General features: G+C 36.3%; 2 protein-coding genes across 2 annotated transcripts; one reads left to right on the top strand and one right to left on the bottom strand.

Moving 5' to 3' along the window:
* Nucleotides 1-262: 262 nt before the first annotated feature.
* On the top strand, nucleotides 263-2,584 carry GCK72_011488 (uncharacterized protein; the record flags this gene model as incomplete). Its single annotated transcript, XM_003103971.2, has 5 exons — nucleotides 263-415; nucleotides 463-695; nucleotides 744-942; nucleotides 1,982-2,334; nucleotides 2,386-2,584. The coding sequence occupies 5 exons, from the start codon at nucleotides 263-265 to the stop codon at nucleotides 2,582-2,584; spliced, it is 1,137 nt and encodes a 378-aa protein (XP_003104019.2).
* A 333-nt stretch (nucleotides 2,585-2,917) lies between these two features.
* GCK72_011487 (uncharacterized protein) lies at nucleotides 2,918-4,984 on the bottom strand (the record flags this gene model as incomplete). The annotated part of the gene is made up of 7 exons (XM_053728488.1): nucleotides 2,918-3,108; nucleotides 3,791-3,890; nucleotides 3,937-4,109; nucleotides 4,185-4,252; nucleotides 4,628-4,779; nucleotides 4,828-4,839; nucleotides 4,895-4,984. The coding sequence occupies 7 exons, from the start codon at nucleotides 4,982-4,984 to the stop codon at nucleotides 2,918-2,920; spliced, it is 786 nt and encodes a 261-aa protein (XP_053588065.1).
* Between the last annotated feature and the right edge of the window lie 11,595 nt (nucleotides 4,985-16,579).

Here is a 16,579-nt window from a genome sequence, read left to right as displayed (position 1 = left end):
AAAGACTTCTGAATACCTACAGTAAGATATCCACAGTAAGACAGTCGTCGAATCTACAGTAAGACAGCCTTGTTAAGAAAACTTTTTAAATAAAATAACGTGTGATAAATAAATAAAGAAATAACCTGTGATCTCACGCACTATTTTAAACAAAAAAAACCATTCTGACCATGTGGCAAGGGTCAAAGGTCATCTTGATAAGAATTTGTGTATAAAAGAAGTTTCTCGCCGTAGAAACAATCAGTTTTCATCAAAAATCAATATGAAATTGCTCAGCTTCTTGTTGTTTGGATTCTTCGCTGTCGTCAAGTTGAATGGTTTGGATATTGACGAGCAAGATTATTTGATTGAGCAACTGAATGATATCAGAAGAGACGTTGCGAGGTTATACAATATCGAGAACATGCAGAAACTGGTAAGCATTTTGTGTCAAGTCCCCTATCATCCGATTTTTATTTGCAGATGTGGAGCAAACGACTTCAAAACGAGGCTGACCAACTAGATATCCAGAAAATGCCTGTCAACCCACCTTGGCGATACGTGTTCTATAAGAATTATACAGAAAAGAAAGACGAACGTGATCTGACCGATTCAATTATTGCCAATTCGGAACACCTGAATCCACAACAGAATGAAATCGCGTGTGCTAAGAAGAACGGTCAGAATTTTACGGTGATTTGCTTACTTGGGCCACAGTAAGTTCACCCATTAAATTATTCTTGTAATCAATCAAATAATTTCAGGAATTCCCTATCAAAAATAACAAAGTACCAGCGAGGCCAAGCGAAATGCACAGGCCAATTAAAAGTGGAGTGGAGAACCGGGCATTTGTGTACAACTCCAGATTTTACTGAGTCCTGGATATTGATGTATATAAGTGAGCTGAATGACAGAAGAAAAATGGTTGCGAGAACTAAGAACATAACGAATATGCAGAATTTGGTAAGTAACTTAGACATACTTGCGAACCGACCGGGCCGAAACGGGCCGGCGCGTAACTCGCTTCAAACTGAGTTTTATGAGCTAAAAAATATACCAAAATGTAGATCTCGACGAGTTGTCCGTGACCTACTACGGGCCGGATGGCTATTCGTTAATATGCCGCGGGCCGGGCTAGAAAGGCTTTTTTGGCCCTTTTCGCGTTTTTGGCTTTTTTTCCGACCCGCGTTACATTAATGATGTTATTCATGGCATGTAAAAGTGTATGTTGATACATTTTTCTTATTCGAAAAAGTAATTTTTTTTACAAATCTTGGTTTACCGTTGATCTAACAGCATTTTTCCCCTTTTTCGCATATTCCGGCATTCTTATGTAAAAAATGGGGAAATTACTGTCAAATAAGGTAAAAATGTGCAAAAATGGATGGAAAAAGTTCTAAACACTATCAAAAATATTGTCAGAAATAGCAACATTCTGGAAAAAACTTACCGAAGTAAAATTTTGTTTTACCGACATTCGTACATTATAATGTGAAAATATCTTACAAGGGAAGTCTTTGGAGACGCCACTTTCAAACACCCTATAAATTTGGTTATAGGTATTTTCGACCATGAGGAGTCTATTTCAAAATCTGCTAAATGTCTATGAGAGCCGAGTTATGAGCTCTCAAACTTTTCATATGGAATTCCAAATCGACAAGTAGTATACTCAAGATATTCTCATTTTTGCAACGTAAGAGCCCATGTGAGCCGTTAGGGAACACAAATGGAACCGCGCGTATATATCGCCGATTTGGAATTCCATAAGGACAGGCTTGACGATATGAAAAGTTTGAGAGCTCATGACTCGGCTTGCAGAGTCATTTAGCAGGTTTTGACGGCAGAAATGGACTCCTCGTGGTAGAAAATGCCTGTAACCAAATTTATAGGTCATTTGAAAGTGGCGTCTCGAAAGACTTCCCTTGTTAACTAACCACAATAGATCTCTAACGAATACCAACCCGGCCCGTATTATATCATAGACATATAACTCGTGTTCCAGGTCTGGAACAAAGAGCTCAACGATGCTGCATGGGATTTCTTGTGGCCCAGTCGAAATCCCAACGATGAATTGCCAAAAGATCGAAAATGGCGACTGACGGGGTTCGATAACCTTGCCGCGGGATTGGTTTATAATCCAACTAGCAATCGGGTGGCGTCTTTCAACACGACGGATGGAAAAGAAGTGACGTTCCGTTTGGATGAGGAACATTTCAACCCCCTGCAAAGTAAGATCGCGTGTTTATATCGGCCAAAATTAAGAAAAAATACGAATTACTGGTGTTTGTTGGGTCCAGAGGATTCGGATGCTGGGATTGCTCCGCCACCGACGACTCAAGCTCCACTAGATGCTCAGTAAGCTTTTTGCAAGCGCGCTCTATCGAAAAAAAAACTAAAAAAATTCAGGGTCACAACTCCCCCGACGGTCTCTACAGTAACCTCCTCTGCTACTTCTCGCCCAATGCGTACAAGGTATACAACTGAGAAAATCACACCGGAGCCGCCACCAACGCAACCGAAAGAACTGGAGGAATATGAGGAGCAGGATGGGGATGAGTATGATGAGGACTTCCCGACTGGCAAACCTTATCACTATGATTTTTGATGATTGGTTTTTGAATAAAGATAAGAAATAAAAATTAGTTGATATTGGCTAACTTTCAGATTGACGGAACCCAGAGATATGGGACTTGCTGCAGCAGTAAGAAGTCTGGAATGTTCGGACATCCGGACACCCCACCCCAGACACACAGACAGATATTTACTTGTTTTGTTATGTCTTATCAAACTACATACACAATTGTTACGACTACATGAGAATTTTAAAGAGAGTTAGAGAAAGGTCATAAGTCCATTCATTATCCAAAATTCATTATGCAAAAAATTAACAAAAAATAACATTGAAAATAAAGCTTGTAAATAATGAGAATTTAGAAAACTACAATTCAGACGTTGCGATGCTCAGCGGCAGCATCTTCCAGTTGGTTGCATTCCGTATGTTGCATTCTTTCAAATGATCCTTCCAGCGTTTCCGGTTGCGAAGTTGTTCATCAAGCTGAACGGAACTTGGTCGACTCTGAAGAGTGTTCGATGCGTTGTCTTTCAAGTAGAGACGCCCTTCTTCCTCATCTGAAACAAAATAATACTAACTAGGGAAGGTCATGGACTCGGTCTGGAGTTATGGGTCGTGACCTATATCATTTGAGAGCTGAAATCACGCTGAATCCAAATATATATTCAGTTTTTGCTCTCGAGGTCTGGTATTCAAGAAAAACAAGGCCAAAGTTCGGAAAAAGACAAATTATTGCCTTTCTGACACGAGAAAAATGTGTTGAAATTTTTTTGCAGTTTTCTCGTGTCAGAAAGGCAATAATTTGTCAGTTTTCCGAACTTTGGCCTTGTTTTTCTTGAATACCAGGCCTCGAGGGCAAACACTGAATATATATTTGGAATCAGTGTTTTCTCAGCTCTCAAATGATATAGGTCACGACCCATAACTCCAGACCGAGTCCATGACCTTCCCTAGTAAATTCTGTTGACTAGAATTGAAAAAAAACTCGGAATTCCGGAATTTCGAATGATTTGCTAAATTTGCAGGATCAAATCTTTTTTTGAGTGCTTTCAATGATAAATAAAGATCAAAACCACAATTACTATAACCGTCTTTTGAACTCCAAAACAATTAAAAATGTTGACTTCCGGGTTACGGAATCCGGAATCCGAATTGCGGACAACTATGTCAAATATAAAATTTCGTCTTTTTCAGTTAAAAATGGCCAAGAGGGTGTTACGATATTTATGATTGTCCCACAAAGTAAATTAACTACAAACCATAGAAGACTGTCGGTATTCAAGTGTTGTCGGTACAGCGACGCTTCGACTTGGAACGCATCTTCCCTGTTCATGAAGTACTGAAACAGTTTATACTTCAAATGCTATTGTTGATAAATATCAAACCTGTGAACGTTTCGGGTATCCAGTTTTGTTTAGCATAAAGAGTCCAGACACATTTCGAGACAAATCCTTTTTGAATGGGTGGTTGAAATGGATTGTTTCGGTGAAAATCGGAAGGTGGAGGTCGAGACAGTTCGATGCGTTGTCTTTCAAATAGAGACGCTTTTCTTCCTCATCTGAAACAAAATAATACTAAATTCTGTTAACTAGAATTGATGTTTACCATATGATATGTATCCATTGACTACTACCGGCAGTTTCCATTTCTGCAAATTTTTGGGCATTTTTGTTGACGACTGTGGTGCGGAATTCTTGGATCCTGAAAAAAAGTATTTTTCTATTATAATCATTCTTGCAAACCGGGCAGACGGGCCGGCGCGTAACTCGCGTCAAATATTATGAGCTGCAAAATATACCAAAATGAAGATCTCAACGAGTTCTATGTCCATGGCTTACTACGGGCCGGATGGCTATTCGTTAATGTGCCGCGGGCCGGGCTAGAATGGCGTTTTCGGCACTTTTTCCCGGCCCGCGGCACATTAACAAATAGACACCCGGCCTGTGGTAGGTCAGGGACATAGAACTCGTCGAGATCTACATTTTGGTATATTTTGCAGCTCATAATATAGAGTTTGAAGCGAGTTACGAGCGGGCCCTTGCAAGTATGATTATAATAATGAAAATGTTCACTTACACATCGTCTATCGTGTTGTCATCGATTACATCTTCGAGCAGTCTTTTCATTTCTTGAATAAATCGCCTTGATTGACTTCCAGTATTCCGGTACTTCTTGGATATATCTTCACGGAAGGATTCCACATCTTCGGCAGAGGAGAATGGAATGCTCTAAAATTGAAATAGTGAGCTCATTACATGACATAAAATGTGACATACCGGTTCTTCATTCTGAAATTTCTGAAGATTCTCGAAAATCTGTCAAAGTTGTTTCAATGAATGTAACTTTGACAAGAACATCAAGAAGTTTCTTCTCGGCTTCTTCAACACTCAAGTTTTTCATTCGCTGGACCAAGTCGGTAGACTCAAGGAACATTTCTTCCTAAAATCGATTAAAAATTTGTTGAATATACTAAACAGTCGGTTATAAAACTTACTTCCACGATTCCGGAGAGTTTCTTTCATCGACATCCTCGTTCAGTGCACAAATCTGGAAATGAGATACGTGTGTAAGCCGAAGGTGGTCTAATAAAAATATACAGTACCGTGCAGCCGTTTTTAGTTGAAAATAACCTGTTACGGTATTGTCCAACACCCAGACTTGTCACGGGCCGGGCCGAAATCAACCATTTTTTGAAAATTTTTTTGGGAAAAGTATACTTTTTGACCAAAACTTTAAAATTTTAGCATTTTCACTCAGTTTTTTCGAAAAATTTCAACAATTTTTTTTAGTAAAAATGGGTACCCACTTTCGAATCCGGCCCGATTTTTGACAAGTCTGGTCCCACAAAGTAAATTATGTATAAACCATACAAAACAAATAAAGTCCTTTATTTTTGTAGTTGACAACTTTTTTGTACTTTTTTTTTGTACATCTCAAAAATCACTATGAGACGATTTGAGGGAAACAATTATTTTGTCGATATGTAACTCTCTAGGGAGTGTCCGTACAAAAAAGTTGTCAACTACAAAAATAAAGGTCTACCCTTGTTCTGTATGGTTTATACATAATTTACTTTGTGGGGACAATCAGCCATACCGTAATACCCTCTCAAAATTGACCAATTTCAACTAAAAATGACCAAAGTTTTTTTTTTTCAAAATCCTGACATCCAGACAAACAAAAACACAGACACACAGACAGAGAGACAAAATCTTTACAAAAATGCGCCGACATTTCGAAACTACTCAAAACGCACTGATGGTGTCCCAGACAACTAAAAGTCTGAATTTGTTGAATTTGGGGACTTCTTGACACAAAGGAAAACTTATTCGTACTACTAAAAACGGAAAACGCGCCCTAGGTGCGCCAGACAGCACCTAGGGCGCGTTTTCCGATTGGTCGGATTGGCATCTGGGGCACCATCAGCGCGTTTCGAGTAGTTTCGAAATGTCGGGTGCATTTTTGTAAAGATTTTGTCTCTCTGTCTGTGTGTCTGTGTTTCTGTTTGTCTGGATGTCAGGATTTTGAAAAATCCGCAACAAATTATATATATATATATACAGTACCGGTCAAAAACTTGTAAACTTTTGTCATTTTTAGTTGAAATTGGCCAATTTTGAGAGGGTATTACGGTATGACTGATTGTCCCCCACAAAGAAAATTATGTAGAATCCATACTGAACAAAGGTAGAGCTTTATTCTTGTAGTTGACAACTTTTTTGTACAGACACTCCCTAGAGAGTTACATATCGAAGTAATTTCTCTCTCAAGAAGGGCACCCATTTGCAAAAATCTCTCTGGGGATTTGTTGTCATAGTAACTCCATCTTCCCCATTTTATATTAAATTCGGACGTCTTAAGACATAAGGGATTAGGAAAAGGGGAGAATAGACGAGGGGGAGTGTATTCCAATCAGGATGAAGATAATCCTTCTGGTGAAATAAAAATTGACAATTGTTAATAGTACTGGTTGCAAATCGGGTTATTGAGGCCATGCAAAAATGTGTTTTAATACATATTTTACCTTATCTGGCGCACCTTTGACGCGTTTTTGTCAAAAATTCTGTCAAAGTTAGTCAAATTTAGCGACTTTTACAATGTTTTAACTCAAATATTTTATAAATATTGTTTTTTACGTCGAAAAATGGGAAAATGCTGAACATAGTTTCTTTTTGTAGTTTAAAGTGTCAAAACCAATAAAGCAAAAAGAAAAATTAATGAACATCGAATTTTATTTCTGTAATTGGAAATTTTCAGACGTCCTAACGGAATAGATGTCGAAAAACAATTGATACTGATTTTTTTGGAATTATAATTGAATTTTGAAGGTAAGTACACGTAATTTTTTGAGCCAAGGAATTTTTTACTTAAAATCTTGAATATCACGTCTAAATTTACCCTCGAACTTTGTTTTTTTTTGGAATTTTCTTGAAAAAAGGAAGTTGAAAGCTCAAAAATGCATTTTTTGACTTAAAACATACAAAAAACAGTTGAAACCCTCTATTTTTGCATATAACTGTATAAAATATCTCAAACTTAGAAAAAATCTGTGTTTCAAGGTGTTTAGTGGTCTAAAACACGAAAATTCCAACTATTTGGGTCAAAAATTGTGCAAAAATGCATTTAAGGGTTTTTTTTGGCTAAAAACATGCCAAAAACATACAAAAAACCGTTAAAACCCTCTATTTTTATGTAAAAAAAGTATATTTTCTCAATTTACTCACCTCAACAGATCCATTTCCATAAATATTGAAAAATTGATAAATAATATAAAATTAGAATTCAAATAAAATCAGGTTAATATAATTTGACGTTCATTCAGTAGAACATCTTAGAGTAACGGGGGAATAGAAATGAAGGGAAAGGAAAAGAGCTTAAGATGGTTTCTCTCTTTCTCTGTGTCTCGTGCTCACCTTCTCTCTTTCTATATTCAAATGCTCCCTTCCCACCTGATCACCATCTGCTGCTCCACCACTTCCATTCATATTAATTGTCACTTTGCTCATTAAGCTTGGAGGGAGAGAGCAGCGGACACTATCCCCCTGGCACAAAAATGGGGCGGAGTCTGGATTGCAAACCTGGCACTCTCTTCTCTTGCACGTGTAGGTACATAGCAGCGCTGTGCGGAAGTAAAATTTTCAAAAGGGAAGTCGGAAGAAGGAAGAAGGAACGAAAATTTACAAAAAGGAAGAAGGAAGAAGGAAGAAGGAAGGGAAGAAGGAAAGAAGAAAGAAAAGAAGGAAGAGAAGACTACCAAAGCCTCCTCATCCTGCCTCCTTCCTCCCCGGCGCTGATACCCCGCCTCCTCCCCTCCTTCCTACTGCCTCCTTCCTCCTTCCTCCTTCCTAAGAATGAGAAGGAAGAAGAAGGAAGAAGGACGAAGGAATTCCGCCACACAGCTATGGTACATAGAGAGCGTTTGGAAGGAGTGAAATTTCTTATCCGGATGTTCGGAAGTCGGAATTAGATTCCCGTATCTCTGTCAGATTTTCACCTCTAAATCCAGAAAATTTCGACTTTCGACCTTTTTTTATTCTTTTTTCATATAATTAACAAAAACGGCAAAAAATAACAAATACAGTTATAAAAATGATGGTTGGTTTTGAGCACAGGTACACTTTTTTAAATCTTTTTGATCTCATGACTCCAAGCATATTGGGTGAACATCAACTCCTCTGCTCTGAATATTAAACAAAATATTATTTTTGTTTTACCTTACTAATAACTTACTTTTTCTTGTTGTCCATTCAATATGCAAATTCCATAATTCACCAATGTTGTTCCTCCATCTTCTTTTTCCTGAAGAGACTGATTTGTCACGGTTTTAAGTGGAACCAGAAAAATTTGAGTTTCAATGAATATCAAGACATCAGAATTAGATAATTAATTAATTTTCTACCATAAACTAGCCTAAGGTGCTCGAAATTGCAAAATTTTGAATTTCCCGTTAGAACACCATACTTGCAAACTCGTAACTCGCGTCAAACTCAATATTATGAGTTGAAAAATGTACCAAAATGTAGATCTCGACGAGTTCTATGCCCGTGACCCACTACGGGCCGGATGGCATTCGTTAATATGTCGCGGGCCGGGAAAAAGTGCCAAAAACAGCGAAAATGGCCAAAAAAAGCCATTCTAGCCAGGCCCGCGGCACATTAACGAATAGTCATCCGGCCCATGGTGGGTCACGGACATAGAACTCGTCGAGATCTATATTTTGGTATATTTTTCAGTTCATAATATTGAGTTTGACGCGAGTTACGTGCGGACCGTGTCAGCCCGTTTTGGCCCGGTCTGCAAGTATGAAAAACACTATAAAAGTATGTTTTTAAGCCGAAAAAATCAGAAAAAAACTAACAAAATTATGTAATTAAAAAAATTTATGTAATTAGTCAAGGATTATTTTTGATTATAACGTAAAAGGGCATTTGTTTTAAACAGTGGGTATTTAGCTGATATATCCTGAATTCTTTACTTCCTATACTTCCATAATTGCACTTTCTAAAATCCATTCCCTTAGGAGACTGATTTGTCACGGTTTTAAAGGGATTAACAATCAGAAAAATTTCAGTTTCGATGAATGTCAAGTCAGAAACTTGGGTTGCTCTAGGTGCTAACGTCATGTTTCCTATTCGGATAACAAAATATATGAGTAGTGTTCGGTACCAAAATTCTCCCAACCCGATAATGGAAACCTGAAATCTGACCTTTCTCTTGAAGGTAATACACATCAGAATTAGATAATTAATTAATTTTCTATCGTTAATCAGCCTAAGGTACTCGAAATTGCTCAAAATCTGAATTTCCCGTCAAAAAACACACTAAAAAGTGTTTTTCACTCACACTTTTTCAGCATTCTCATGTTCTCAGCGATTCTTCTTCTTCTCTTTAGCCTTCTTCTTCTTGCGATCGATTATCTAAAATAAGAAAAGTAGTATTGTGAAAAAAAAGTATTATCGATTGTAATAAAGCTCACCTTTTAGGACCCGGAACGCTTTTAGATCTCTTCTGTTTTTTCGATCCTTTCGATTTCTTTTCCTTGCTCCATTCAATCGCAAACTGGAAAAAATATGGTCTAAAAACCCCATTAAAACATACTTACCTCCTGTACAATCCATCGCCCAATTTAGAATTCTCAAATAATCAAAAATATTGTTTCGGCATCCATACAGTAGTACACCTTTGAGTTGAACTGATTTCTCAGGGAATCGCTTAGAGAAGGGTGTGTCTTGCTTTTCTTTTTATGTCTCTTTTCTCCTATTTCAACATGATATCTCGTGTTTTGAGCCGAGATGGAGTGGAAGAATTCTCTTATCAACCTATATATAATTTCTATACGACTATACACTAATGAGAAGGAGGAGGAAAGGGTGTATGCACTTTTGAAGCGGAACGAAAAGGGACAAAAAGGGATTAGAAGGTACGCTCTTTAGATCTTGTCTGGAATGTATTGGAGAGATTAATTATATTTTTAGGCGATTTAATTTTATTTTCTAGAAAAACTATAAAACACACTGAAAATGCTCAGAGGAACCCTCAAAATAGGCTAGGAACCTTGAAAATGCATAGAATATGTGTTGAAACATGTTAAATTCGGTAACACCGAATCAAAACTGACTGAAAATGTCTGTAAATAACTTAAAATGATTTAAAAATCGAATATTTCCCAGCTATTACGGTATCACTTCTTTCAGCTGTGTAGAATGACGCCACAATGACCGAGTTGACGGATTCTAGGCCACCGACTTCATTTTTTACCCGATTTCGAGAATATAGCAATTTTGGTCACTAAATCTTATTTTTAGCCCCAAAATCCCACTAAAAAGGTCAAAATGTGTCCAAAATTGGTTAAAGATACAAAAATAGCAATTAGATGAGCTGACGACTGTCTTTTTGTACCCCAAATTCAATAATATAGCAATTTTGGTCAGTGTAGTAATTTGGTCAGTGTAAGAAGATGGTCAGTGTAGTTTGTCACTGTAATCGGATGGTCAGTGTGATGGCCGAGTTGACGGATTCTAGGCCAGCAACGTCTTTTTATATCCGATTGTCACAATTGTCCAACTCTAACTGCCTTAACGATCTTGATGAAATTTACTTATTTCATATTTATTCAGAAAAAATAGAAATTCTCTTAAAAATACTTAAAATTGATACTCAGAATGCACCCGAGAGTTTATGGGGTAGGTCAACAACATATAATTAAATAATTAACTAATAATTAAGCAGACAGTGCCCGGTACGGAAGTGACAGCTACCCCATTGATAATTGTAGATTATACCCGTCCTGCAAATTTTCAAATTAAAAAAGAAAAAGAATTATCAAAACTTACTTTCGAATTCTACTATGAGCATTTCCAAGTCTGAACTCTCTCTTTGACCCGTTGCCGATGAAGTTTAGCTGAAATTAAATTGAAATTATATTAAAAACATGCAGATTTATACTTTGAATCAGTAAATCATGGAATTTTCGACTTGTGTCCCAATTTTTCTCGATTAAAATTGAAAAAAAGACGTTGTTTTATCAACAACAAAAAATCGGTGGCCTAGAATCCGCCAACTCGGTCAATTGGGGATGGTTGTGGAGGAGGTAAGTAGGTTTTTAATGGATTTTTAGACCAAAAAAAATAGTGAATAGTGAAGAAATCGATGGTTAGAATAGGTCAACTTTGATTTTAGTATAATATGTCACTTGGAAATCGGAAACCTTAAAAATTGCGATTTCCTATGAAAATATAAATTGGGTATGAAAATAAGACAGTGGCCTAGGATCCGTCAACTCGGCCATCACACTGACCAACCGATTACAGTGACAAACTACACTGACCATCTTCTTACACTGACCAAAATTTCAAAATTCTTACTTTTCTATCAATGGTCCTCTTTCCTGTTACCATTCCGTGAGTGAAAGGATTTTTTTTCCATTCATCCGGTTTCTTGATCGTTTAACTTCTTACTTCCACGGCCCCTTCAAAAATGTACATCTGAAATATAAAATAGTAATTTTCTGTAGAAAAAATTTGTGATTTTCCATGTGACATTTTCTCGTACTTAATACATAATTATGTGGTTTTTTTTTGTTGATAAATAGCATGTTATTTATCTTATCATATTTTTACGCTTTTTAATGTCTTAAAGGGGGGAATTTCCACACGATAGTAGTAAAAACCCTAAAAAATACGAATTTTCAGCCAAAAAATGCTTCCAAACTGTGCTGGCCAAACTTTTTCTGTTTCTAGGCCACGGAAAGTTCTTCCACCTGCCAGTTTCGTCATTATGGTTAAATTTCAGTGTTGTCAGTCTAATAATATCGATAAAAAGGAAGCTGTAGAAGGAAAATTATATAAAGAGAAAAAAAATGTAAAGAAACAGACGGGGGAACAAATTTTCATGGCCTAGAAACACAAAAAACAAAAAAATTCACAATTTTGACCATTTTCGGGCTGAAAATTCGCTTTTACTCGGTTTTTTTTTGAATATTATCATAGGAATGTCCATATTTTTCTGAGATCCCCTTTTAAACACACCATGAAATCTTTAGAATGATTGGCTTTGCGGGTTTCTTGAGTCCATAACAACTGAAAAAAAAAGTTATTCAAATTTGTAATATTTTCTTATAAGAGGACGTTTCAAAACCAGACATTTCGGAACTTTTCCGAATGCTTAGTGTTAATATCTCAGTTTTGAAACGGTTATGGTTTCAAAACGTCCTCAATATGACTGAAAATTGAAAACTGACCTTTCTTCATTACAGCTTCGATGTGTGGACTGGAAGCATCTATCTGTAATCATGGTAATTAAGGAAATAATTAAAAATTTCACGCTGATTCCAAATCTGTAATCAGATTTTGCACCGGGAGTCAATGAAAAAAATTATAAGCGTTTTTAGTTTGAAAATAGGTAATTTTCTGGAAATTTCTAAGATTTTGACAAAGTTTTAGGCATAATTACTAAAAACTACAGATTAGGGGTATATTCATTTGGAAAACCAATTTTTTTGAGTCAAAATAGTGAAAAACATATTTTTGACATGTTTTTCTTTATTTTGACTCAAAAAATCGGTATTTTTCAACTGGTTTTGAGTCATTTTGTCTCAAAAAGTTATCAAAATCTGGTTAAAACAATGAAAAATTCCTAAATTTTGTGCAGGGCTCCTACCAAAACGTGTATAATTTTTTTCACAGGCCCTAACTGCAAAAACTGTTTAAAGATATGAAGTCAGCATAAAATTTGCAATAAGACACCATCAATATTATATCAGGATAGTTTCTACAACTGCGCTTTACCGGAATTTCTTTTTTTGCAATTTTTTAAAGAAGAGCGCGGATGGAACGTGCTTACCTAGTATCCCTTTGTTGCCGTCGAAATTTAACCCATCTTGTTTCCAATTGCTTCGAAACAATCGAGCTGAAAAAATAACAAATCATAATTTAAGAAGTTTAATTAAAAATGTATAACCTATCTGTTTTATCCTAATCCTCCAAATTGCCATATCTTTCCAACTGCATCGATTTCTTTTCTGATGCTGAGGCAATATATTAATTTTTGTTGTTGTTTTTATGCATAATTCCAGATTGTCCCATCGAACTTCTATTAGAGACAAACTAAAATAAAAAATCCTATTTTTAGCCCCAAAATCCCACTAAAAAGGTCAAAATGTGTCCAAAATTGGTTAAAGATACAAAAATAGCAATTAGATGAGCTGACGACTGTCTTTTTGTACCCCAAATTCAATAATATAGCAATTTCGGTCAGTGTAGTAATTTAGTTTGTCACTGTAATCGGTTGGTCAGTGTGATGGCCGAGTTGACGGGTCCTAGGCCAGCGTCGTCTTTTTATATCCGACTTCAATTTTGACCGGTAATCGGAACGGGAAAATGACTGAAAATTTCGGTTTCCAGTCAAAATGGAAATAGGATATAATGATAAGTCGGTTGCCTAGAATCCGTCACTTCGGCCATCACACTGACCAACCGATTGCAGTGACAAACTACACTGACCAAATTACTACATTGACTAAAGCTATTCTGGTTTCGTGGTATTCTAACCACCGATTTTTTCAACAGTTTTTTTAGTCCAAAATCGCTTAAAAACCTACTTACCTACTCCACAACCATCCTCCAATTTAGAATTCTCAAAAAATCAAAAAATAAATATTGTTTTTTTTTCTTGCTTTTCTTTTTATGTCTCTTATCTCCTACTTCAACACGATATCATTTTGTTTTGAGCAGAGATGGAGTGTTAGCTTTCTCTTATCAACCAATATATACATTCTATACGACTACACACTAATGAGAAGGAGGAAGGGGAACTCGGATTAAAGGTTGTGCTCAAAGAGCACATGAACTTTTCCAACGGGATGAAAAAAGGATTAGAATGTGTGCCCCGAGTGAGCATGTACTTTTGATCTTGAAAGGGGAAAGAGGGACTGAAACGCGTCAGAAGTGCGCCAGATTTTCTCAAATTATCTGAAAAAGGGTGTCTCAGTCATGACACAAACTGCGAGAGAAAAGAATGATTGAGAATGAAATCATTGGGGACAGCGACGTTTCGCAACTGTCCATTTCAAAACCATAAAGTTTCACAACAATGAAATAGTTGATTCCCGCTTTCAAAAAGTGTCAGCTGATCCATGACCAAAAGTATCAGGTGTCAAGTTTTTGAGTCGTTTGCAGGCTTGGTCAAAGAACATTTTTCGGTGAATCGGAGAATATCGATTAATTTTTCAAGAAATTCCCAAAAATGTTTCTAACGGCCTTTTCGTTGGGATTTTCAGAATGCACCTTTTTTTTATAACATGTTTATTCATCATTAAAAGCTTTTACCAGTAAAAATACAACAAAAACAGAGTGATTAAGGGTATTGGGGGAAGGTATTTATGAAGAGGTTAATAAATATGCAAGGCGGACCATATTCAAACGGTGGGAGTAAGTTGATAACAGAAACAATAAAAGTCGAGGTGGGTGACTATAAAAATGAAGTAATTAGAAATAGTTACTAAACAAAAAATGCTAAACAATAACTAAAAAACTAGTTTATAACATACTAATCTTCCAACGGCATTGATTGCATCAACATTTCCATTCATTTTGCAGACTTGTAGTGGTGGAAGGTAGAGAACAATCTGAAAATGAAATATATTTTTATGAAAACTGAAAATGCGTAAAGAAAATAACTCACCGATAGAAAATTGCCCATGCAAAAACGAAAGACATTATCATTGTTCCGTTAGTCAGCTCGGCCAATCATTATTTGGCCAATCATGAAGACACGAGTACTGAAACACTGGAAATATATGGGGCACCAAATTCATTTACTCACTTTATTGAGATTGGCTGCTTTTTTTGGCCTAATTCCAGATTCTTCCATCAAACTTCGTTTTTTTCCACCAGAAACGATCTGAAACCAAAAATCTTAATTTAAGCACCAGAATCCCTTTAAGAATGTGTCCTAAGTTGATCAAAGATGCTAAAATGGTAATTATGGAGATATCTCTAGAGTTCAGGCCTATTGTAACCCTGTTAAACCGATTTTTTATTGTTTTTGGTCTAAAAATCCGTTATCTTCCATCAAACTTCAACCAGAAACAATCTGAAATCAGAAATCTTTATTTTAGATCTGAAATTCCACTAAAAAGGGCCCTAAGTTGATTAAAGTTACAAAAATAGTAATTATAGAGATATCTCTAGAGTTTCGTGCTATTCTAACCCTGTTGAATTGATTTTTTATTGTTTTCGGTCTAAAAATCCCTTATCTTCCATTAAACTTCCACCAGAAACAATCTGAAACCAAAAATCTCATTTTAAGCCCCAAAATCCCCTAGGAATGTGTCCTAAGTTGATTAAAACTACAAAAATAGTAATTAAGGAGCTGTATTTAGAGTTCAGGCCTATTGTAACCCTGTTTTACTATTTTTTGGTCTAAAAATCCCTTAAAAACATACTTACCTCCCTTCACAATCCAAGCACCATCGCCCAATTTAGAATTCTCAAATAATCAAAAATATATTCATTGTTTCGGCATCCATTCAGTAGTACACCTTTGAGTTGAACTGATTTCTCAGGGAATCGCTTAGAGGGGTGTGTCTTGCTTTTCTTTTTATGTCTCTTATCTCCTACTTCAACATTATATCTCGTCACGGCTCAAGGCTGAAAGGCGGACATTGAGTGGAAGTAGTCTTATCAACCTATATATAAATTATATACGACTACACAGAATGAGAAGGGGGAATTAAAGGTTGTGCTCAAAGAGCACATGAACTTTTGAATCAAGAGAAAGAGAGATTGGAAGGTGTGCTCTAAGTGAGCATGAATTTTTGATTTTGTTGGGGTAAAAGGGAAAAGAGGGGATTGAAAAACCAAAACTAAACATTTTGAAACTAAAGAAGTGCGCCAGATGTTTTAAGACCATCCCAAAGGGGGTCTTAGTCGTTTTTCTGGAATTTCGCTCTGAAAGCAACCAATTCTCCAAGATGTCTAACTGTAAGGAATCAAAAATCTTGTTTTTTAAGATCAAAATTTTTTTATAATGCTTGCCCATATCCGCAGTTCCTAACAAAAACCAGTCGAAGACCTTGGATGAGGAGAACCCTGCCGGAATCTTCTTCTCAAACGGCTATAACTTCTCAGGGTGACATGCTAACAAATTGTTTCCACCGGGGTTTTCAATCTTGGCAATAATATCTGACATAATAATAATATTTCATCTTTAAAAAACCCAAAAATCCGAGGGAAAACTTTCATGTTTGAGTGAAAAGACTCCGTCTGGCGCACCTTTGACGCGATTTTGCTTGAAATTTCAAAAAGTCTAAATTATCTTGCCCAAATTGTTTAGATTTTCTATAAATTGTGAACATTGAAGTTTTCTGTTCGATGGGCGATAAAAATGTATAAATTATTCATCACTGACTAAAAACCAAGCGAATTATTATTCATAGAGAACAATGAACAATAAATATTCACCCTCTTTTTGCAGTAGTGTCCCTTGCAAAAACCACCCCCTCGCAAATGATTGTTAACGATCGCAATA

Source organism: Caenorhabditis remanei, chromosome III (assembly GCF_010183535.1).
Source record: "Caenorhabditis remanei strain PX506 chromosome III, whole genome shotgun sequence".
NCBI classification, from domain to species: domain Eukaryota; kingdom Metazoa; phylum Nematoda; class Chromadorea; order Rhabditida; family Rhabditidae; genus Caenorhabditis; species Caenorhabditis remanei.
Note: the sequence above shows the minus strand (reverse complement) of the source record. Positions and strands in the feature narration are given on the sequence as shown.